General features: G+C 42.0%; 1 protein-coding gene across 1 annotated transcript in view; it reads right to left on the bottom strand.

Annotated features, from left to right (window-relative positions):
* LRP1 (LDL receptor related protein 1) overlaps positions 1-22935 on the bottom strand; it is a 323131-nt gene that overhangs the window by 32006 nt on the left and 268190 nt on the right. Inside the window, exons 53-66 of the mRNA XM_081319473.1 lie at positions 22008-22136; positions 20168-20290; positions 16579-16719; positions 15451-15638; positions 14462-14645; positions 11779-11864; positions 11551-11670; positions 11111-11298; positions 9555-9760; positions 5880-6068; positions 4924-5072; positions 3794-3887; positions 1974-2090; positions 1063-1182 (exon numbers count right to left, since the gene is read on the bottom strand). Of these exons, the coding sequence (XP_081175599.1) occupies positions 1063-1182; positions 1974-2090; positions 3794-3887; positions 4924-5072; positions 5880-6068; positions 9555-9760; positions 11111-11298; positions 11551-11670; positions 11779-11864; positions 14462-14645; positions 15451-15638; positions 16579-16719; positions 20168-20290; positions 22008-22136 (2034 nt within the window). The remainder of the gene's footprint in view (positions 1-1062; positions 1183-1973; positions 2091-3793; positions 3888-4923; positions 5073-5879; positions 6069-9554; positions 9761-11110; positions 11299-11550; positions 11671-11778; positions 11865-14461; positions 14646-15450; positions 15639-16578; positions 16720-20167; positions 20291-22007; positions 22137-22935) is intronic.

Genomic DNA, 22935 nt, shown 5'->3' with positions numbered 1-22935 from the left:
GCAGTCAATCAGGAGTAAACAGAGGAAGGCAATGGGGCACCTCGGAAGGAGGCAGAGAGAAGCCACGCCCTGAACTGTATAAAAGGGGAATGCGTGGGAGGGCTGGTTTGCTGAAGGCAACCGCTTGAATAGTTCCTGTTTCATAGCTCCTGTTTCATGGTTGGTGTCTTGTTTTGCTCTGTTTTATGTTAATAAATTTGGCAGGCTTAATTCCAGCCTCTTGCCGTTTGTAAAGGGGTTGTCCCTGCCTTTTCTGCAGGGCCGGTAGCAGGCTGGTACAGAACACAATGACCCACATTATATATGCTGGCTACTGCCCTTCCACTGAGGAAAATGATACAGGTGATCCTTGACGTAGGACCACAATTGAGCCCCAAATTGCTGTTGTTAAGTGAGACATTTGTTAAGTGAGTTTTGCCTCATTTTTCGACCTTTCTCGACACAATTGTTAACTTAGTAACCCGGTTGTTAAGTGAATCTGGCTTCCCCATTGATTTTGCTTGTCAGAAGGTCGCAAAAGGGGATCTCATGACCTTGGGACACAGCAATGGGTCATAAATGTGAACCAGCTGCCAAGCATCTGAATTTTGATCACGTGACTCTGGGGATGGTGCAAAGGTTGCAAGTCTGTAAAAGGGTCATGTCACTTTTTTCAGTGCCTTTGTAACTTTGGTCACTAAATGAACTGTTGCAAGTCCAGGACTACCTGTACTAGGTGTTTTAATTCCACATCTGTTCACTTTCTTCTTCTGAGCTGAATTCAGTTTTCTAAGGCTCAGAGCTTCCACATCCCGAAAAATAAGCTCGATGCTCAACCTGAACCTCAACACCTGCAGATTTATTTACTCTGCATCGTGAGGACCGACTGCAAAATTCCATCTTTTTGCATGCAATTTTCCTAGCACGCTGCAGAATTAGCAATAAACTGTCATTTGGCTGTCACAGACAAACAAAATCCCCAGGAGGTTTACTGAGATTATGCTAATCGTTGCAAGCACATCTGATCTTTCGACAAGCCTGGCACAGAGACCGGCAGGAAAAAGGACTCTCTGCATAACTTACGACAATCCTTCTCATCTTCTCCATCGCCACAGTTGTCTTGCCCATTGCAACGGAAAATGCCTGGGATGCAGCGATTGGTATTGGTGCATTTGAACTGACTGGGCAGGCAAACGTGCACCTCTGTCAGAGAAGAGAGAGAGAAAAGAATCCAACTTTAAGGGAGAGAAGGCTGACCAAATGCATCCTTCAATCCTAATAAGCTGACTTTGTAATAATGCCGCTTGGGGGGGGGGGGGGCGAAAGCCCTAATAAGCAGGCATATACATAGAATGAAGGCTACTGCTAAGCTTGTAAGCCGCCCTGAGTCTTCGGAGAAGGGCGGGATATAAATGGGATTAAAATAAATAAATAAATAAAATAAAAAAATAAAAATAAATAATATCTGTCAGACATTCTCATGGGATTTATTTCCAGGGCAGTCATTCTTAAAAGGCTGGCCCCTCCCGTGTACGTAGACTTCTTATGTTCACTCTGAAATTTCAGGGAAAGAGAGAAGTAGGGAGGAAAAGAGCAGTTCTGCCTCGGATCTTTTTTTTTTGCTTTCCGCTTAAAAAGGTTAAGGAAAGCAAAAGGGAAAATAAAATGAAACGGGAACGGGAAAGGTTTCGTCCAGAGGGCTTTTAACGTAGCGTGAGGATTTGTGGGAACGGAGGCGATTTTTCCCCCCCTGATCTTCATACCAGCCTCTGAGAAATGACTGTTTTAAAATCACCACCAACAACAACTTCTCTCCAATTTCCGCTCTTTTCCGAGTGAGTCAATGGTGAATTGGGGGGAGGGGGGGTGGCTTGGTCACCTACGGCTTTGAACTTCTAACTTTTAAAATAAAGGGGTGACATGTTAATAATGTGTTCTGGTTGGAACTGACCAACCTCTGCTGCGGAATATCCAGAAAAGCTGAGGGTACTTACCACAGTTTGCTTCATCTGAGTTGTCCTGACAGTCATTGTCCCCGTCGCAAATGAAGGCTGGGTTGGTGCAGATTCCTGTGGAGCACTGGAACTGCCCTGGGCGACACTTGAATTCAGCTGGAAAGAGAAGAGCAGAAGCTCCCTCTGAATTCTACTTCACTGGGAGAGTACAGATTTCCGAGCAAAAGGTCCCAGACTTCAATCCCACATGCACGTTTGGGCCAGGCAGCTGGTGAAGGGGAAGGGGGGACTTCTGACTAAGACTCTGGAGAATCACCATCCTTCGGACTACGCTAAGGTAAGCAAGATGGTGCCTACGGGCCATGGAGCTCACAAGGGTTAGAAAAATGCTGGCGTGATGAGGACCAACATTTATCTGGAAGAGGATTCATAGCTTCTGATGCTGGCAGAGAGGAAGTAACCTCATCACTTTTGATGCAGATAAATAGACAAGCCTCTGAGAGCTACTCTACGTGTACTTAGTACGCCCAAACTTCCAAAAGACCCCAAACTTCTCACATCGATGCCAACAGGGTCGATGATCTATCGCGATTTAAAACAGGTTGAGGTTCTACTTTCTTTCTTTCCTTTAAGCCGGTCAGCTAGTGAATCTTACAGCCGTTTGTTACCAGGCACTTTACTCCTTCTTGCTCATTCTGTAAATGTTCCGAACTGGTAGCAATAACTTTTCATTTTAAAATTAAAATTATATTTTAATTACATCAGGGGAGCTCATTTTTCCCCATCCCAGATTACTCCATTACTCTAAGGAACCTAATTTGTCGATCAAATTCAGGGGATTTTCAGTTTGGGGGTTTTAACCTAATTGGGATTTAGGTCTGTGCAAAAACACACCCAAGTTACTTTTAGCAACAATGAGCTGCTACTCATCGCACAGCAAGAATACTTCTTTGAAGGATTGCTGGCAAGTTTCATATATGGCTAGAGGAGTTTGATGTCCTCCCTGAGGTATATTTCCTTTATGTTAGTACTGCCTGGATTCCATTCCTTAACAGCTGAACAGCACAATAAGAGATCCCATGATGTCAGTGTTAGCATTAGGCTTGGACATGCTTTACCTTTGGGAACCAGCTTCAGGGTGCTTATGAAACCATGAAACACCCTTGAGAAATCAAACAAATGATCTTTGGGCAATAACTCAAATCCAAAAGCACAGGGCTGTCATCCAGGAGGCTGATAACACAAGGAAGGGTAATACCTTTCGGTGGATCTATTTTAGCGCTATTAACACCTTAGAAATTTATTTATTTATTAATTGAATTTCTATACCGCCCTTCTCCCAAAGGACTCAGGGCGGTGTACAGGGAGCAATGGAGCAATCAGTGGGAATTCTGAATGAAGGAGATGCTCATTTGAACCTTGACCTTGCCGCTTCATCAATGCCGCTTAAGTATGCTGACCCAAAGTGGTATCAGTTGATCTTTAAAAGCACGCAGGGTTGGGTCTTGTTAAAACGTGGATGGGGACTACTGAAAAAATTTCAGGCCTGTAGGCCGGAAGTTAAGAAATAAATATTCAGGAAGAAAGCAAGGACAAGTTATTTCTGTAATGTTACCAAAGTCTTAGATATGTCCACTAAGTCAACAGAGGTAGAACTTAATTCAAAGGAGAGTTGGTCCTACAGTTCTAGAGTAACCAAAGTGCCTGACAGGTCCAAACATCAGAGACAAATTTTACTCACTTCAGTGCTTCAAAATTATTACCTAGGCACTCTCACTGTTTTGAGCCAGGATTATTATCCATCTAAAATTATGATAAGGGATTCTCCTTCCTAAGTCTCCTCCCAAAAGTTCACTTACGGCAATCCTCCGGCTCATCCGAACGATCCCCACAATCGTCCTCGGTGTCACATTTCCACCAGAAAGGGATGCATTTGTCATTCTTACAGACAAACTGGCAGGAAGAAAAGGAAACGATGCTGAAATAATGGCCAAGTAATGGTCAGAAGAACATAAGCCATCACTCCGAGTCAAACCGCAGCCAATGACATTGGCTACGTTAAAGCTTAGAAAGGTTCTCCAAGAAATGCCTATTGGAAGCTGTAAATAGAAGCTCAATCTCTAATCGCCCCGTACGTTAACTCACAACTCTTCCCCAATTAAAATAAAAAAATATTTTTTTAAAAAAAACAACACCCTTGTTTTGTCCCCAGGAGGTCAGTTAAAAGGGATTATTTTCTCCAACTGAAGATCAACTGAATGAATACACTGGTTGGAAGCTCTACGGATTGAACAAATGTTCACATTGGGAGGAAGCCTTTCGTTTCATTGGCTTGGAAGTCTCCCTAAGATGTAACAGCAGCAAACGGCATTTGGATGCCTGCAATTAAAGACAGCCCCGCAATCCTCTTCGACATCTCATACAGCCTCCTGATATGGTGCTGCTGAAAGTCGGTGGTACACCTAAAATGCAAAATCTCCTACTCTGACCCCAAGAAACCACCATTCCAGATAACCAGACCATGAAGATATCTCTGAGGGATCCTCGGTTTCTACCTCACTGAAAATTGTAAATGGTCTCTTTTCACCAAAAGGTTGCCTGCCCGGTGCTGAAGCACGTTAAGAAAGCAATGGACGAGGGGGATCAATACAGAGCAAGGGTGCAAAAAGTGAGACCTAAGGATTGCATGAGGTCTATCAGCATCTCTTTTATGATGGCCAGAAACTATAAGGCAAAAAATAAATAAATAAACAATGGGCACATCTTTTTCATTTTTGGAATTCTGACAGGATATCAGAGTTCGTTGTTTTTTTTAAAAAAAATCCCTTATGCTTTGTAAATAAGTCATCCTTTTTTCAAAAGATTTGGACTTGGCTACTTAAGAATGTGGCCCTCAAGGGGATGCTACCCTTGAGCAGATGGAAGCTGCATTCCTGACAAAGAGTCTTTCTAAGTAATGGCGCAATGTTTGTGTGCCCCAGCTGGTTACCTGACTAGCAGTGCAGTTGGAGATGCAGGTTTTACCATCAGCACCCAGATAGAAGTTGGTAGGACATGCACACTTGAAGCTCCCTCCTGGCGACAGCAGGCACAAGTTGCTGCAGCCGCCATTGTTGGTTTTGCAGGGGTGGTTAGGAACTAAGGGAAGACAACAAAGAGATGCAGGTTACAGTAGTTAATACCTGCTTGTGGTGATATGGCCTTTGACAAAGACATCTCATCCCTGCTCTACTGCACAAAGATATCAAAATGTACTTTGCCATATATAAAGAACATGACTCCCCCCCCAAAAAAAAACCTTCTCTTGCATTCACAAACACACTTACCCACTACCCACTACAAACAAATGAATGCCAAAGTTACTGTGCGTGTGAGAGAAAGGAATGAAATCTATCTGAAGGAAAATAAAAAGAAACATGTCCTGATCAACAGTGTTGGATTTTTCTCCATCACTAAAGTAGCTGCGGTTGGTTTACTGTGCTTGGACCTCCAGTATAGCAATAGCACTTCAACTGATATATATTCCACTTCACAGTACTTTACAGCCCTCTCTAAGCAGTTCACAGAGTCAGCCTATTGCCCCCAACAATCTGGCTCCTCATTTTACCGACCTCGGAAGGATGGAAGGCTACGTCAACCTTGAGCAGGTCAGAATCAAACTGCTGGCAGTGGACAGAGTCAGCCTGCAATACTGCATTCTAATCATTTGTCAACTGCCACCATGGCTCACTGAAGCAGTTATCAACTGCTAGCACTTGGCAGCGTTAAGACTCCTTGCTTTTACCACCACCAACCTGCCCTTCCATCTCTGCCCTGGCCATGTCTTGAAGGACATTTCCACATTTTATTGTGTCTAACACTGCCCCATGATACGGTAACTGAAGACTGATTCCTACGCGTAACACCTTCCTTCCTCCTTTCAGCACCCTTACAGAGAATACTTACCATCTGGCTGCCTGTAAGGATGGTAGATGTGGATATCCATGGGCCGATGTAGAGTGCTGATCAGCACAGACTTATTGGCCCCTGTGGTTTTGTGGGCTCGGTTGATGGATTTGGTCTCCCAGTCAGTCCAATAAATGTAATCTTCAAAGAGGGTTAAGGCAAAGATGTGGGGGATATCTTGGTTCAGCACTACAGTGGGAGAAGAAAGAGTAATTTTCACTTGGTGGCAACACGAAAGGAGCCAAGTGAACATCTAGGCCAGGGGTAGGCAACCTCGGCTCTTTTATGACTCATGGACTTCAACTCCCAGAATTCCTGAGTCAGCATAGCATAACTGACTCAGGAATTTTGGGAGTTGAAGTCCATGAGTCATAAAAGAGCCGAGGTTGCCTAACCCTGATCTAGGCAATGGGAATGCAGAGCCCTAGGGCCAAGGATATTATCTGCTCAGTACTATGGCAAAATATTCACAGCTGAGAATGCTCCTCCTGTTCTGATATGGTCCTTGCTACCCAAAAGATTCCCTTTTCCTGTTGTTTTTTTAAATAAGAAAATCCATCAAAAAGCATCTATTCCATTAGGCTTTGGGGGCTAATATAATACAACTTGTTCCCTAGTGCAACAGAAGTTATCTTTGGCTTGGTTGAATGGATTAGTGCTATAACGTTTTTATGAAATATGCTTGCTTTTCATTGCCCTGTATGCTTTTAACCTAATTTATGATGGTAGGAATATACATTACTCACAGTTGGATTTGATTTGAGTAGCTTATGAGCCCAGTATGTTTGTTTATATTTACTGTATATATTCACGGATAAGACCATCTGGGAATAAGCTGACCCTCGAATTTTTAACCAAACTACCGTGAAAAATGCATCGCCCGAGCATTAAGCCAGATTTAATTTTCATAATTGGCTTATTTGCAAGTATATATGGTAGTCATTTATGACAGGTGGGGTTCAACTGAAATGCCTCTTTCCATTTTGTTAATCTATCTGTTGGAATGAAAAATAGGAATAAAAAAAGAAAAAAATATGATGGCAATAGGTGAAAAATTTTAAGCATTGAATTCCGTTTTCCCTAACTCCTCGTGCTTGCTAGTTGCCATTTTTTAATTCCTTGTATTACCCCTTGGAATGATTTTATGTATTTGTGTCATTCAGAGTAGCGGTTCCTGAAATTAAAAATAGTGGTACTTTAAAAGTGAGCAACCAGGTAAAATATGTATACATGTTGCACATACTGATCTTAAAATCAGCTTCCAATTTGGGGAAATTGAAGGACTAGGCATGGGGCTTTATCCCATCTTTTGCCAATGATATCCAAATAAGTCTGGACTCAACTTTAAAACTTTGGTTCATTCTTAGCTATGAACAAATCAATCATACATCTTTGTTCCAGCCAAGACACTAATTTATAAGTGGAAGGAAACTGCAGTTCAGCTCTGGCTGGCACATCTGTTCTCATGATGATCACCACAGAGATTGTTGCTTCTGTTTCTTGATTTGGCTGATCCAAAGGTCATTACAGTGAGGAAATACAAATATCAAAACATAACATGGGACAATAAACCACACAACAACTGCAGTTCACCATGTGCTTAAAGTGATAAAAAGCTGGCATTCAAATGCCATTGTGTATGCACAGGAGGCAACTCTTCCAGTTCCAATTTCTATTTCAAAAAAAAAGAAGTTTACAGCACTTATTCCTCTTTATGAAAAAATGTCCCAGATACTTTAATCTTACAACAAACATAATCTGACAGGAGAAATGAGCATAACCTGCAAAACCCCCTCCCCAAACTTTTAAATAGGCAGAGCCCAGAAAGATGGTTCTGCTGTATTTATTCTCTGTGTGTAATGAGCTTTGTTATTGATGCTGTCATTTTTCATTGACTCTGGTGAACATGTATTCTGAAAGATGATATATAGGCTGTTGTTGTTATTTGTCCCACTTGTAGGGTCCACTTGTTTTGCATTGTGTTTGCTGCAGGCAGCTTGTAGCAAAGCTGTTAACGCACGGTGCAACAAGGAGTTTTAATTTTCAACCAGCTTGTTACAGAAGCCGATGCTGATTTGTTTGCCCTAATAGAAATTGACTTAAGATTATCCTGGTAACTTGTGTGTCTAAAGAAAAACTAGAACTCAGGATTCTGCATTCCTCATCTCGCATTACATCATACTGGCTCTGAAAAGGTGATATATACCTAACTGTAATAAAAATATGTCAGTGATATACAATGAGAGGCCTCAAAAGTAATAGGGAACAAAAAAATAGCATGTATGTATTCAAATCAACCACCTAAGTGTTGGAGATGTGGTAGTGAAGAGGCAACTTATTATCATATATGGTGGACATGTAAAAATGTTAAAGCTTTTTGGATAAAAATATGGTGGATTCTTCAAAAAGTTTTTAAGAAAAAGATAAGATTCACTCCACAATTATTTTTACTGGGTATTATCTTGGACTGTTCTGTTATAGAAACTAAATTGATGTTACATTTAATAACGGCAGCCAGACTTCTGGTGGCGCAATATTGGAAGAAAGAAGACTTACCAACAATAGAACAATGGACACTTAAAGTAATGGACATGGCTGAAATGACAAAAGTTTCAGCATACTTGAAAGAGCAATCGCAAGAAAAATATATTTTGGAATGGAGAAGATGGATTGATTATATTCAAATTAAATATGAAACTAAAATGTTTCAAATAGCTTATGAATAATCTCTAGCAATTAAAAAGATGTGTTATTATAGTTTTGTTATAAGGGAGTTAAAGTGTGGAAGGTTTGTTAATGTTTTAAAAGTTATTTAGCATATGTTTGTATAAGATTGTTATACATAATACCCTGTATTCTGCTTTGGGAAGTCGGGGGGGGGGAGGGAAGGGGGGATGATGGGGAGGGGGGTTCAATTTATATGTTTCTTAAACTTTGTAAAACTTTTCAATAAAAAAAAGTAATAGGGAACAAAGGAACTCTGCTACTGGAGGAGCAGAGGGAAAACATTTGTTAAGAGACAATAAAGGGGGGGGCTTTAAAAACAGACTCTAAAACCAAAATTAAAGCTAGCTGAGAAAAAACATTTTTGAAATGTTTTTTTTCCAACCTGCCTCCAGACGTTGTGAATGCTCCATTTTTTAAGAAGAGATTGGACAACCATTTGTCTGAAATGGTATAAGGCAGAGGCCCCCAGCTTTTGGGGCACCAGGGACCGGTTCCTTGGAGAGAGGTTTTTCCATGGACTGGAGTGTGTGTGGTTTTGTGTGCTGAATGCATCTCACAGATGGGGCTTTGCTTGTTTGTGCGGATCGGTTGCTGGCATGCTGCGGCCCGGTAACGATCCACAGACCAGGGGTTGGAGACTCCCGGTATAGGGTTTCCTGCCTGAGCAGGGGGTTGGACTGGAAGACCTTCAAGGTCCCTTCCAATTCTATTATTATTATTATTATTATTATTATTATTATTATTATTATTATTATTATTATTATTGTTGTTGTTGTTGTTGTTGTTGTTGTTGTTGTTGTTGTTGTTCTTGTTATCAAATAGAGAGAAATTGGAAGTCATGGGAGGAATATGCATCCCATCAGTCTTCTGTGCAATCTTCTGAGCCCTCTTCTGGCTACTTTATTCAGTCTCTCTGCACATGAATGTGAGCTGTTACAATTCACTCACCAATGTGGCGGTTGGAACCATCCAGGCTAGCAAATTCAATGTAGTCCTCTCGGGCATCGGCCCAGTAGATGCGACTGTTAATGTAGTCCAGGGTGAGGCCATTGGGCCAGGTGATCTTAGTCTCCACAATGACACTCCGGTTGGTACCATCCATACCTATCTTGCCAATCAGGGAATGGTCACCCCAGTCAGTCCAGTATAAATATCTGGAAGAGAGCAAATGGAGTGGGCAAGAAATGGTATAAACATAGGACTACGACTGTGATCGTTCAGGGTTTTGTTTTGTTTTTCATCCTAGCATTTTCCATTGGTTGTGACAGGAATTAATCAACCAGCTTTTTGCCCGAGCCTGATGTTGTGGCCTGAGAGAGTGAGTGACTGGCCCGAAGTCACCCAGCTGGCTTTCATGCCTAAGGTGGAACTAGAACTCAGAGTTCTAGCCTGGTGCCTTAACCTCTAAAGCACGGGTCTTCAAACTTGCCCCTTTTATGACTTGTAGACTTCAACTCCCAGAATTCCTCAGCCAGTGTGCCTGGCTGAGGAATTCTGGGAGTTGAAGTCCACAAGTCATAAAAGGGCCAGGTTTGAAGACCCCTGCTCTAGAGCAAACTGACTCTCTACTTTCTCCTACCTTGTTAAAATCTTAAATTCACAATGGTATAAAATAGTACAGGTAGTCCTCAACTTACAACAGTTCATTTAGTGACTCTTCAAAGTTACAACAGCACTGGGAAAAAGTGATTTATGACTGTTCTTCACACTTACAACCGTTGCAATACCCCATGGTCACGCAATCAAAACTCACATGCTTGGCAACTGACTCATATTTATGACAGTTGCAGTGTCCGGGATCATATGATCACCTTTGATGACCTTCTTACAGGCAAAGTCAACGGGGAAGCCAGATTCACTTTAAGTTAGTAATACTTTAAGCAGTGTTACTAACTTAACAACTACCTGTGATTGTGGTCCGTAAGTCGAGGACTACCTGTTTTATAAAAATGGACACGGTGCCAATAATGGGCAACAAATTCATTGCACTAGAGAAGTGAGAGAAGCTTCCCTATCCAATATAACAAGATATGAAAAAAGATCCTATTTCCCCCTCCAAGAAGGTTAACACATTGGAAAACATTATATCTTTTCCATGAAGCCAAAGCCCCCAGGCTCCACTGCAGAGCGGTTGTCAAAAACTGTAGCCAATTCATGCATCCAATTGTTTTATACCTAAAGGGATCTCACAAAGGGGAGATGTCTGCTACTTCTGCTGCCCCTTGTCAGTTAAGCAGAACCTGACTGTCCTTTAAAAAGTGGCAATAGATCAAGAAATGGCCTATTCCCAGAATTTTCTACTCTGGTTCATTAACTCTTAACATTTAAGCTTTCTATTACATGGCTTTAGTGACTAAATTAGTTAGTTAACTGTAAAAAGAATGAAACATTACATCTTTCATGCACCGGGTGTGTCAGGGATGAACAAAGCACGCAGAGGTTGGATAAAGACAGGTGCCAGCCAGACTAAGGAAATGAATCCTAATACCTTTGGGTAAACTTACCCATTCTGTACATCCACCACTAATGCTCGAGGCTCCCGGAGTCCTGTGTTCACCAGCACGGTGCGGTAAGCCCCGTTGAGCTTTGACACTTCAATAGTATCTCTTCCCTTGTCACACCAGTACAAGTTTCCACCCACCCAGTCCACAGCCAGTCCGTCGGGATTGCTTAGCCCAGTGCGGTGTAGAACCTGGAAGCGCAGAGGAGAAAAGGTGGACATCAAAGAAAGCTAAAAGAGAAGGAACTGGGACCTCTCTCCTATCGGGGACCAGCTGTGTTTGCCTTAGAATGGGAAGAGAGAAAAGAGTTTCACTTCAGCAGAGCTTTGCTTGAGTCTGGAGTGAAAAACTGCTCGGGTACAGAAAAGCCGATCATACCCTTTCAGAAGGGAGCACAGGCTTCAGCCAGAAGGCAAACAAGCCATATGGGTCAGGAAACTCACCTGTACATTGCTGCCGTTGATGTTCATGCGGCGGATCATACTGCCCTGTGTGGTGACATCAGTCCAGTAGATCATTTGTTCCCGGTAGTCAAAGTCCAAAGCTACAGCATTATTCAGCCCCTAAAGCCATCAAGACAAAAAAAAAACATTCTTACATGTGGCTGAGGAATAAACCATTCCAGTATTACATTCAGACTTTATATTTGGCCCTCACCCGCCCAACATTACCTGTTTAATCAATGTATAGTTGGAGCCATCCAGACTGAGCTTTCTTAGGTAGTACCGATTAGCAAAAATCAAGAAAGGTTCATCATCTGTAAAAGATAAGGGAGGGGGGGGTCAGAGGGTCACTAAACGCTGGGAAATCCCAGTGCGCCTCTAATTTCCTCATTTTTCACCTTCCTATCACCTTGCAAATGGAATCCGCTGTGTAGATATACAGAGAGATGCTTCAATCACTCCCATTATTCAGGAGATACAACATTTAAGATCTTGAAAGAGTCAGAGGAGATTTAAAACAGGCAGCAGGGAACTACGATACAGCTAGTCATCCACTTATGGCTGGTAGCTTAGTGACTATTCAAAGTGACAATGTACGATCCCTTGGCTACTTGTGACTCGGATTCAAAGTTCTGATGCTGCCCTGTTGTGATTCAGGGTCAGCCTGTGGGTTCGGCATTTGGGTTGGACGATTCAGAGGGGGGTGTTGGAGAGGTTGCTGAGGGGGTTGGAGAGCTTGCTGATGAGAGCCCTCAGCCAGGCCCCCCCCACCTGGTTACGACGCAGACCCAGCTGTGTGAGCCTGACAGCGTGGATGAAGATGACCCACAGCTGGCCCTGTTCAAGGACGCCCGACGCAGGAGGCAGTCAATCAGGAGTAAACAGAGGAAGGCAATGGGGCACCTCGGAAGGAGGCAGAGAGAAGCCACGCCCTGAACTGTTTAAAAGGGGAATGCGTGAGAGGGTTGGTTTGCTGAAGGCAACCGTTTGAATAGCTCCTGTTTCATGGTTCGTGTCTTGTTTTTGCTCTGTTTGCTTTTGTGTCCATAAATTTGGCAGGCTTAGTTCCAGCCTCTTGCCTTCTTGTAAAGGGGTTGTCCCTGCCTTACCTGCAGGGCCGGTAGTAGGCTGGTACAGAACACTGCCCTATCTTCTCACAGTTATGTGACTGCATTGTGGTGTGGGGGGGGGCTCGGTACCTGGCCCACATGTATGGCTGTTTGCAGTGTCACACGGCCTGGATTTACACTATTTTTGCCAGAAATTGGCATTTAGTTCTTGTTTCTGGCTAAAAAATAATAATAAGATTATGAAAAATGGATTTCTTTAATGACTGCCATGTTCACTATGTGGCTGCTGCTGCAAAAAAAGGATATAAAATCTGGTGGTGATGTGGTAACCAATTTAACATTTGGCACAGCTTATATGACCATAATTTGAAGCTCAATTATGGTTGCAAGTCTAAGTCTACCTGTATGGGAGTGTGAAGATGGCAACTGCTATATCTGTAACTTCTGCAAAGAAGATTGGAAGTCGCTCTTTCCAGTATCTTTCTTTTTCTTGCCTTTTTTTAAAAAAAAATGTTCTTCACTTTTTCTTTTACCCCTTTATAATCTTTTTTTCCCTATTCTTCATTGTTTCTGTCGTTTTTAAAATCTTTGTAAAAGTTTTCTCCTAGTAAAAATTACTTTAAAAATAAATAAATAAAAAGAAGCAGGACTGTCAGTTCACTGAACCAGACACAAAAGAGAAGCTATGGACTGAGATTGAGAAAAGAGTGGAGCAACATTGTTTCTCAGAATCTCACATTTAAAGCTTGAATTTCCAGGGGGGGGGGGGAAGGGAAGGCAGATAAGAGGAAGCAAGAGTTTGTGCTTTAAGATAAATGGTTATTTCTGCAGAAAGGGCTCTTTATGTTCTGCCCAAGGTTTGTCTTAAATTGTTTCTTTTGTGTGTGCCCTGCCGAGTCAAGTCTAATGTTCCAATTTATAAATTAGGGGGGGGGAAATGATTGCGTATCCTTAGTCTTACATTACAATTCATCAGACTGGCTGGGAATATTTTTTTAAAAAATAATCTTTCGGTAATCTTTATCTTAAATTTCATCCTCTTCCATCTCACAGGGAAACAGTGTTTATTTAGGCAAGCTTGCTGTCTGCCTGGAGCATCTCTTTTTCACCATTATGGATTTTCTGTTTAGCTGCTGTTAAGCTGCTGATTCTAATCAAAGAACCTGTCTAACTCCTTTTCCACAATGTTGCATGTATACATTTTAAGGTTTAAAGTTAAATGACAGTTTGATATTTATCTTTTTAAGCAAGATAGATGATAGATAGATAGAAAGATAGATAGATAGATAGATAGATAGATAGATAGATAGATAGATAGATAGATAGATAGATAGATAGACAGACATGTTTATCTGTAGTAAGATTGGTCAATTTCCCAAGCACAGAACCTAGCTGAAAAAGTAAAAAGGCAGCATTATTGAAATTATTTCACCTTTTGCACTTCTGATGCAAAGAAAGGAAGGACACCAGGTGAGGTGTCCTCTGAAAAACAGCAGGAATTATGAAGTTAGTAACTCAGCAGGTGGTGGGGCTTGAGTATTAGACCCAAATGGCTTCTCAGATAAACACAGCATATAGGGAAGGCCCCATGCTACGCATACATACAGCTTTTCTATCAGAAACCTTTTGCCGCTGAAGTGTTCCAAGCCCCAAACACTTCCACTATGGCGGAGGCGCAGGACTAATTCCAATGAGGTCAGAAGCAACCTAAGAGACACTCTTTCAATTTGTCGCATCTTACTCAAGTCCTGGCCCTCCAAACAGGTTTTGCCAAACTCTAAATCTTTGACTCGCGCTCCCAAATGTCAGGAACTTTTGCAGCTCAGAAGAGTCAGGGTTACCTGTGACAGCTTTGCAGCTGGTTGGATCATCAAGCTTCAGAATGTAGCCCTCTACACACATGCACTTAAAGCTTCCGTGGGTGTTGATGCAAATCTGGCTGCAGGGAAAGGTGGTTGTGCACTCGTCAATGTCAATGCAAGTCTTGCCATCATACTTCAGCTGGAACCCAGGGCGGCATCTGCACTGCAGGGGCAGCAGAAAGTCATTATATGTTGATAGGGAGGGCCCTGGGAAACACAATCCCTCTCTCATTCGCTGGGGGAGAAAAAAATATTTTCTTTTCCTAACCCTAACCCTTACAACAAACTCAATTGACAGGATGACGCAGGCTGTGGGGTAGATATAAAATACATATCGATCTCCTGCTAGTTCTCAACTAGAATCGATCATTCCCAACTAGTCAGCTGTGTAAGAGTAGTTTTCTTTCTATATTATAATGATGAAGTGAAGAAAACATTGCACAAGGATTTCTAGTGAATTGAGATGCCTGAGCTGTGAAACCTCTATTTCTACATCTAGAAATGATTTTATTGATTTGACATATTTAAGAACCTAAAATACTCAAGGTTTAATGGCATAATGGGTTTTAAAGTTTTAATTTTTAACTTTTGGGCTTTAAATTTAATTAATTGTTTTAAATTTATTTTAACTTTTGTATGGTATGGTTTTAATTGCCTCGTAAACCGCCCTGAGTCCTATGGGAATAGGGCGGTATATAAGTCAAATAAAATAAATAAATAAAATAAATATCAAAGTAGATTCATCAAGCATGGCCCATACTTAGGTCTTCTTGAACCTAAGCCATATACTCTGCCCATTAATTTGTAACTTCATGGTGGGAAAACTAACAATAAAGTATATACCTGATAATTTTCTGGCTCCAACAGTAGATCAAACAGTATACCACCTCTAACTGCCTGGCAGTAGGGTTTGGGCTTGATACACCCTCTTCCCCAAAAGCAGAGGAAAAAAGAAACTACAGCCCAACCTTGTAGCCAATTTTGAGGTCCTCACACTCCTGGGAGCAGCCAGACTGTTTCTTGTTCAGGCATTCATTGATGAAACAGTTCAGCTCATCAGAGCCATCGCCACAATCATCGTTGTTGTCACAAAGCAAACTGTTGGAGATGCACTGCTCATTGTGGCAGAGATAAAAGGTATCATTGCACTTGCTCTCTGAAAGGATAGTGAGAAATCATCAGGACTGATCTCAAAGCAGTGGGTTTTTTCTCCCACCCACCAAGTACCCTTTTCCATATTTGCAGCTTTAAAGCCATCTCACAAGAGCTAACGAGCACAACCTCCTCTGCATGAGAGTCAACCTGTTTCCAGCCAGAGTTGTATATTTAAACAACTTTCGTTAGACATCGATGCATGGTCTCCCCCTCTAAAACTTCCAGTGTATCTCTATCCACAATATGAAACAAAATTCAATAACAAAAGCACTTGGTAATAAAAAGACCTCACTATCTAAACAAGATACTTAATGAATGATCATTAATAATTCAAGCTTAGACTGGATCCCTAATTTGTCACTCAAAAGAGTGCAAGTAGTGATTTCGCAGCGTTCTCTTCCAGTTAGGTAACAAACCTTCTACAAAGCCTCTCTCAAGGTGGAGGATGTACTTATTTGTAGCTTTATAAATTAAATGTAACTTTTTATAGCTTTTTTAAAAAATGAGATTGACATTGACCTGTGGTCATGGAACAAGACAGGACCCCTCTAGGGGGGGGGTGGGATCAGCTCCCATACTGTATAACAATCCGACTCCTCCCTCTAGATCAGGGGTTCCTAACTGGGGGTGCGAGACGATATTCCAGGGGGTGCGAAAACTTGGCTTTTCAAAATTATAGTGTATATGCATAATTTGTTGCCGTTATTTTGAACTTTTGTAAGGGGTGCGAGAATATATCAGAAGCGTTCTAAGTGTGCGGGGCATAGAAAAGGTTGGGAGATTAATTGAAGATTCCCAATGCTGGGTTACTAATTAACTAGGAACAGACCCAATTAAAAGAGAGCTCCATTTTGTTCTCGCTCTTTCTGACCATGGACTTGCTACAAACCAACAAAAGTACAAGTGGCCACCACCCCAACCCCAAACCCTTGGAGACCTACCAGGGCTGGAGCATCTTGGATTCTTGGGGGCTTCATCAGATTGGTCATGGCAGTCAAACTCGCCATCACACGCCCACAGTTTGTTGCTCAGACATCGGCCATTAGCACAACGGAACTCGTTGGAGCTACAAGTGGGGTACTCTGGGGAAGGCCGAAAGCGGAGAAATCAGGCCATGATACAACGGTGTCTTTTTTTTTAATCATACGACAGGATCGACATACATTTCAAGAATGCTCTATTTGCTTTAGTCTAAGTAATATTATGCAAAATGCAGGAAAAGCGTAAGAAGCAGTGAGGCAACGAAGAGATAAAAATAGAAACCTAACCAATCTAATTTATACCAGAACTATTTGTTGTACTTCTCCATTTTGTTCTATGCTTGAAAATCATCCTTGCTTCCAATTCACCAAGTCATGCATTCTTTAACCTTCCCATCACTCTCTTTTTGAGTTTCTCATCAATTCTGCCCTTCCTTCCTTTCATTCATCCTTCTTTTATACGGTAGTCCTCAACGTACAGCCACAACTCAGCCCAAAATTTCTGTTGCTAAAGAGAAACTTTTGTTAAGTGGATTTGGCCCCCTTTTTACACAACCTTTCTTGCAATGGTTGTTAAGTGAATCACTGAAGCTGTTAAGTTAGTAACCCGGTTGTTAAGTGAACCTGGCTTCTCCACTGACTTTGCTTGTCAATAGGTTGCAAAAGGGGTTCACGTGAGGCACCGCAACCGTCATAGATATGAGTCAGTTGCCAAGTGTCTGAATTTTGATCACGTGACCATGGAGATGGTCATAAGTGTGAAAAATGGTCATAAGTCACTTTTTTTAGTGGTGTTGTAATTTCGAACAGTCACCAAATGGAACGGGGTAAGTCAAGGATCGCCTGAATATCTGTTCTGTAATTTGATCCCCATTTATACTCTCACCAAACGTACCTAAACATAATTCTTCCATACTAGTTACTCAATTTTGTAAATTCATTCAGCACGTACAAACTCCTGGACTCTCTCCTATTTTATAATATATACACTTCCTCAGTAACCCAAACCTGCATTCAACTTATTTTTATGTTTCTCCTCACAGCCCTAAATCTTACTTCTAAGTGATAAAGTAAATATAGTCATCCATGAGCATTTTCACTTCTTTTGAGAAGCATATTGGATGCTACCCACCCACCAGCATTTGCATGTATTAGAAACCTCTCCATTTCCCTGCCTTCAATTATCATTCTACTGAGGTACACAAATTCATCAGCTTCCTCTACGTTTTCACCATTTATGTCTAACGTGCAATTCTTCACTCCATTTTTCTTGTCAAACACAACTACCTTGATCTTTGATAGATCAATCTTCCCTTCAAGCCATCGCGCAATCTGTATAACATTTGCTGGAAAACATTTGAGTTTTCAGCAAGCAACGTAGCATTTGCCTTCCCATCAAAATATGCAGGTGTTTATGTCTCTCACCAGCACATCTTTACTGCAGCCTTATAACTTATTCATAAATATACTAAACAGATTAAATGTCACACATCCGTGTTACACACACATCCAGGTCAGGCTTATAATCATTCACTTATGCACCTACAGATCTTTTGTTTTCTGCTTGGGTTTCTCACATAGATGTGTCTGGGGCATATGAAACACTCAGCCCTAGTCAACGGCTGGAAAACAATTAGGAAAACATACAAATCACTTTCAACCAAAGATTAGGGCACTTCAGGTTCTCATGGAATACATGAAGATCCAACGAATTCGAAGTGGTAGTGCTGGTTACAATGTGCCCTTGTTGTCTTGCACGTTTATACCATTGCCTTGGTGGAGCAGTGGGCTAATGCCTCCTTAAGTAACACCAGCTGCCTGCAATTAGTGCAGGTTCGAGTCCCACCAGGCTCAAGGCTGACTCAGCCTTCCATCCTTCCGAGGTAGGTAAAATGAGGACCCAGATTGTTGGGGGCAATTAAGCTGACTTTGTAATAATGCCGCTTGGGGGAGGCAAAAGCCATAATAATAATAATAATAATAATAATAATAATAATAATAATAATAATAATAATAATAATAATAATAATAACAACAACAACAACAACAACAACAACAACAACAACAATAATAATAATAATAATAATAATAATAATAATAATAATAATAATAATAATAATAATAATAATAATAAAGTTGGAAGGGACCTTGGAGGTCATCTAGTCCAACCCCCTGCTCAGGCAGGAAACCCTATACCATTTCAGGCAAATGGCTGTCCAGTCTCTTCTTAAAAACCTCCAGTGTTGGAGCATTCACCACCTCTGGAGGCAGGTTGTTCCACTGGTTAATTGTTCTAACTGTCAGGAAGTTTCTCCTTAGTTCTAGGTTGCTTCTCTCCTTGACTAGTTTCCAGGCATATACATAGAATGAAGGCTATTGCTAAGCACATTGATTTGTGCTTTAAAATTGTAAGCCGCCCTGAGTCTTCGGAGAAGGGCGGGATATAAATGGGATTAAAAAAAAAATTATTCTCACTTACCCAAGTCCTTTTCAACCAAACTGTCCAGGCATTATCTACAACAGTCCACACACCTTAAAACTGCCAATGGTTAAAAACACTGAACTAATGGAATCGAAACCATCAAATCTAGGTCCAGGATGACTAAAAGAGTGGGTGGGGCTAAAAATTTCCTTTTTCTCCCAAAGTTTTTTTCTTCACAAAACTGATAGCTGTGAATTGACTGGGGAGGGGGCACCCTGTATGCTCAGCACCTGAACTCCTTTGTCTATGTTCATGTGATGTGTCTCCTTTGAACATTAAAATACACTGCTAAATGACCTAACTCGCAAAGCAAGAGTCCATGCTATATCTCCATGGTGGCGAACCTATGGCATGCGTGCCACAGGTGGCACGCAGAGCCCTTTCTGTGGGCGCACATGCTTTCAGCTGCCGCCACCGTGTGCAAAAAAAAAAAGGTTCAATCAATCAATCAATTTCAACTTCTCGCGGGGAAAAAAAAGATCTCACAAAGTTGGAATTGATTGATTGAACTTTTTAGTCCCACCCAGTCTGCCGTTACCACCACAACCTCACCCACCCAATGGGCCACCCCCACCTAATTGGCCACCCCCAGCCAATGGGCCACGCCCACCCAGCACCCGATGATACATAAGTGGGTTTTGGGTTGCATTTTGGGCACTCGGCCTCTAAAAGGTTCGCCATCACTGCTATATCTGTTAGCTAAAATTACAGTATGGTCAAGGGTTGTCTGGACCTGCTTCTGGGCCCCCAAAACAACTTGCTCACGTAAGAACCTCTATAGCAAATTGGCTCTCAGAGAACAACTGGGGAATGTCTTTCATACATGGTGAAAGTTTAATTACAGCCTAACTTTTCTTCAAATCAAGCTATCAAAAAAGCCAGCAAACAGTTTCGTAATTTGCATATTTTTCTCATAGCTCTTAAAATAGTCCACACAATAATATTAAATGATAAATTAAAATATAACTATTTTGCTTTCAGCTGATTTCACTTGCCTTCAGAGAGCCAAATTTGATTTATATGGTGGCTGCTCCCATGGTTGAGTGCTAATTCTAGGCCGGCACTTACCACAATCTGGGGATTCATCAGAACCATCACCACAGTCATCATCGTGGTCGCACACAAAATGTTTTGGGATGCACTGCTGGTTGTTGCACATAAATTCCCGTTCATCACAGGTGTTGTTATATACTGAAACCACAGATTACAACCGAAATCAGTTATGCCATATCCTTCTGTGTAGGTCGGTTCTTTTCACTGTACCACCATCAGTTCTTATTAATTGCAAAATGCATGACATGTGTACATTTTAATCAAGAAAACTGTGAGCAAATTCATACAATTACTTCTTTCCACTGTTCATTTGTTCTTATCACCGTCACAGAAAAGAAAACCAAAGATGCAACTGTTTTGTTTCCGGACAGCATTTCCTCTCCTAGGAAGAAATGATGAAAACTGTTCCCCTGACTTTTGGGAGATAATTTACCCACCACTGCCACCAGAGGCAATGGCGAACGTCCGCCCGTTCTGAAGAAAGAAGAACATTTTCAATTTCACTCTTTCTGGGAGGATGCAAATTATATAACTCATGCATGATGCAATGAAATTACTGAAACAAAATAAGATGCACCAAAATACTGGTGTTGTGATTCAGGGTCAGCCTGTGGGTTCGGCAGTTGGGTCGGACGACTCAGAGGAGGAGGAGGAGGGGGGGGGGTGTTGGAGAGCTTGCTGAGGGGGTTGGACAGCTTGATGAGAGCCCCCAGCCAGGCCCCTCTCATCTGGTCACGACGCAGACCCAGCTGTGTGAGCCTGACAGCGTGGATGAAGATGACCCACAGCTGGCCCTGTTCAAGGACGCCTGATGCAGGAGGCAGTCAGTCAGGAGTAAACAGAGGAAGGCAATGGGGCACCTCGGAAGGAGGCAGAGAGAAGCCACGCCCTGAACTGTATTTAAGGGGGAATGCGTGGGAGGGCTGGTTTGCTGAAGGCAACCGCTTGAAAAGCTCCTGTTTCTTGGTTCGTGTCTGGTTCTATTTGTTTTTGTAGCAATAAATTTGGCAGGCGTAATTCCAGCCTCTTGCCTTCTTGTAAAAGGGGTTGTCCCTGCCTTTTCTGCAGGGCCGGTAGCAGGCTGGTACAGAACAACTGGCACTATATGTGATTACTAAGAATATGATCAAAGCCAAGATTGAGATTTATACAGCTGACGATACTATCAGTTGAAGCTCTCATTGCTTCATTTCCTCTTTGCTTCCTATGACGGGCTATAGACATAGGGCATCTCATTAGCTCAACACATTAGGCCAGACATGTCAAACTCGCGACGTCACGTGACGTCGCACAATGTATCAGAGCTTTTTTGCCATTGCCGGCCATGGGGTGGGCGTGGTTTCCCGATGACGCGTCCAGCCCGTGGACCGGCAGTTTGACACCCCTGCATTAGGCCCTCTTGTATCTGGTAATGGCTATGTGAAACGTGTGAAACTGGTCTAAGAAGTCAACTGATTTTGAACTCAGGATGTTATTATTTTATCCCTAGCTTTCCCAAAACGCTATAGGAAAACCAGCCTCTTTCACAAATAAAACCTCCTGATCCCAATCATCAGAAAATCATCAGAGGGGCCCAGCTTTGACTGATGTCTCATAAGGAGGGATTTGGTACTCATCATTTTTATTCTCCTTCCTCTCTGGCGGCCTTTCTCACCAAGTCCTATTTTTGGACACAGCGGGGGGACTGTGTACCAAAATATATAGACAAGGTCTTGTTTACAAAGATGAAGTGCAGCAGAAGCTTCGCTTGCCTCTTAAGCAAAATGAGTAACAGCAAGAACTCATCAAACTTCCAGCAGGAGACTATAATCAAATATAGGACGTTAAGAACGAAGCAGCAGCAGCAGTAACTCACAGCATCCAGCAGACACAGTTTCATCAGCCCCATCAGGACAATCTCTATCTCCATCACACAGCCAGCGTTGTGGGACACACAGGTAGGTGTTTGGGCACTGGAAGGTTCCTGCAGCACAAGTAGTATGACCTAAAGAAGCCAAAAGGTGAACAAGTATTGAGCCTGACAAATTCAAAATTCAGAAATTTGTGATTTTTCTTATCACTTTCCCACATTTTTTTTCCACATCGCACATGCATTTCACACATCCACCTTTTTTTTTTTAAACTGCTAGTGGAACGAAGAAAGCTTTAATCTCAGATTTTCTTTTTCTTCCCTTTTACAAACGACACGTTAGTTTGTTTGTTTTTTTTAAACTTTCAGGGCATCAAAAATTACTTAGATCAGGGATATTTTTTTAATTTCTCTATGAATGTATAGACTACTTCAGTCAACTGGCTTAGGCAGTGCGTAGGAGCATGAGATAAAACCTGTGCAACCTGACCTGAAGCCAGTGCAACAGTAAAATACAATAAAAATATATAAACAATGAAAGCTTAAGAGTTACAGGTAATCCTAGAATACTCTGTGCATCAGGAGCTCTACAGAATTCAAACCCAAAAGCCTTCTAAAGAACCATCAAGCTTCCAGAATGCCATGACAAAGGAAGCTACCTTAGCCGAGGTCACTGTAAGCAGGCATCTTCAGCATAGATGTGCTTTGGGCTGGAGCAGGCAAAATCTAAACATAGTAGGGTTCAGACAGCTGAACCCTGAGCCATGAGGCTTTACAACTGGGTCCTTGAATGGCACTCGGAAATAGAAGGGTAACCAATGCAACTCCCATAGCTAGGGCATTACATGGCATATTGAAACGGTCCAGTCAGCACAGGGGCTGCTTACTGGAGAAGCTGAAAACAAACTATAGTGATCCACATGGGAATCGACGA

The sequence above is a fragment of the Vipera berus genome, assembly GCF_964194415.1.
Source record: "Vipera berus genome assembly, chromosome: 2".
Taxonomy (NCBI): Eukaryota; Metazoa; Chordata; class Lepidosauria; order Squamata; family Viperidae; genus Vipera; species Vipera berus.
This window is presented reverse-complemented; position numbering and strand designations above follow the sequence as displayed.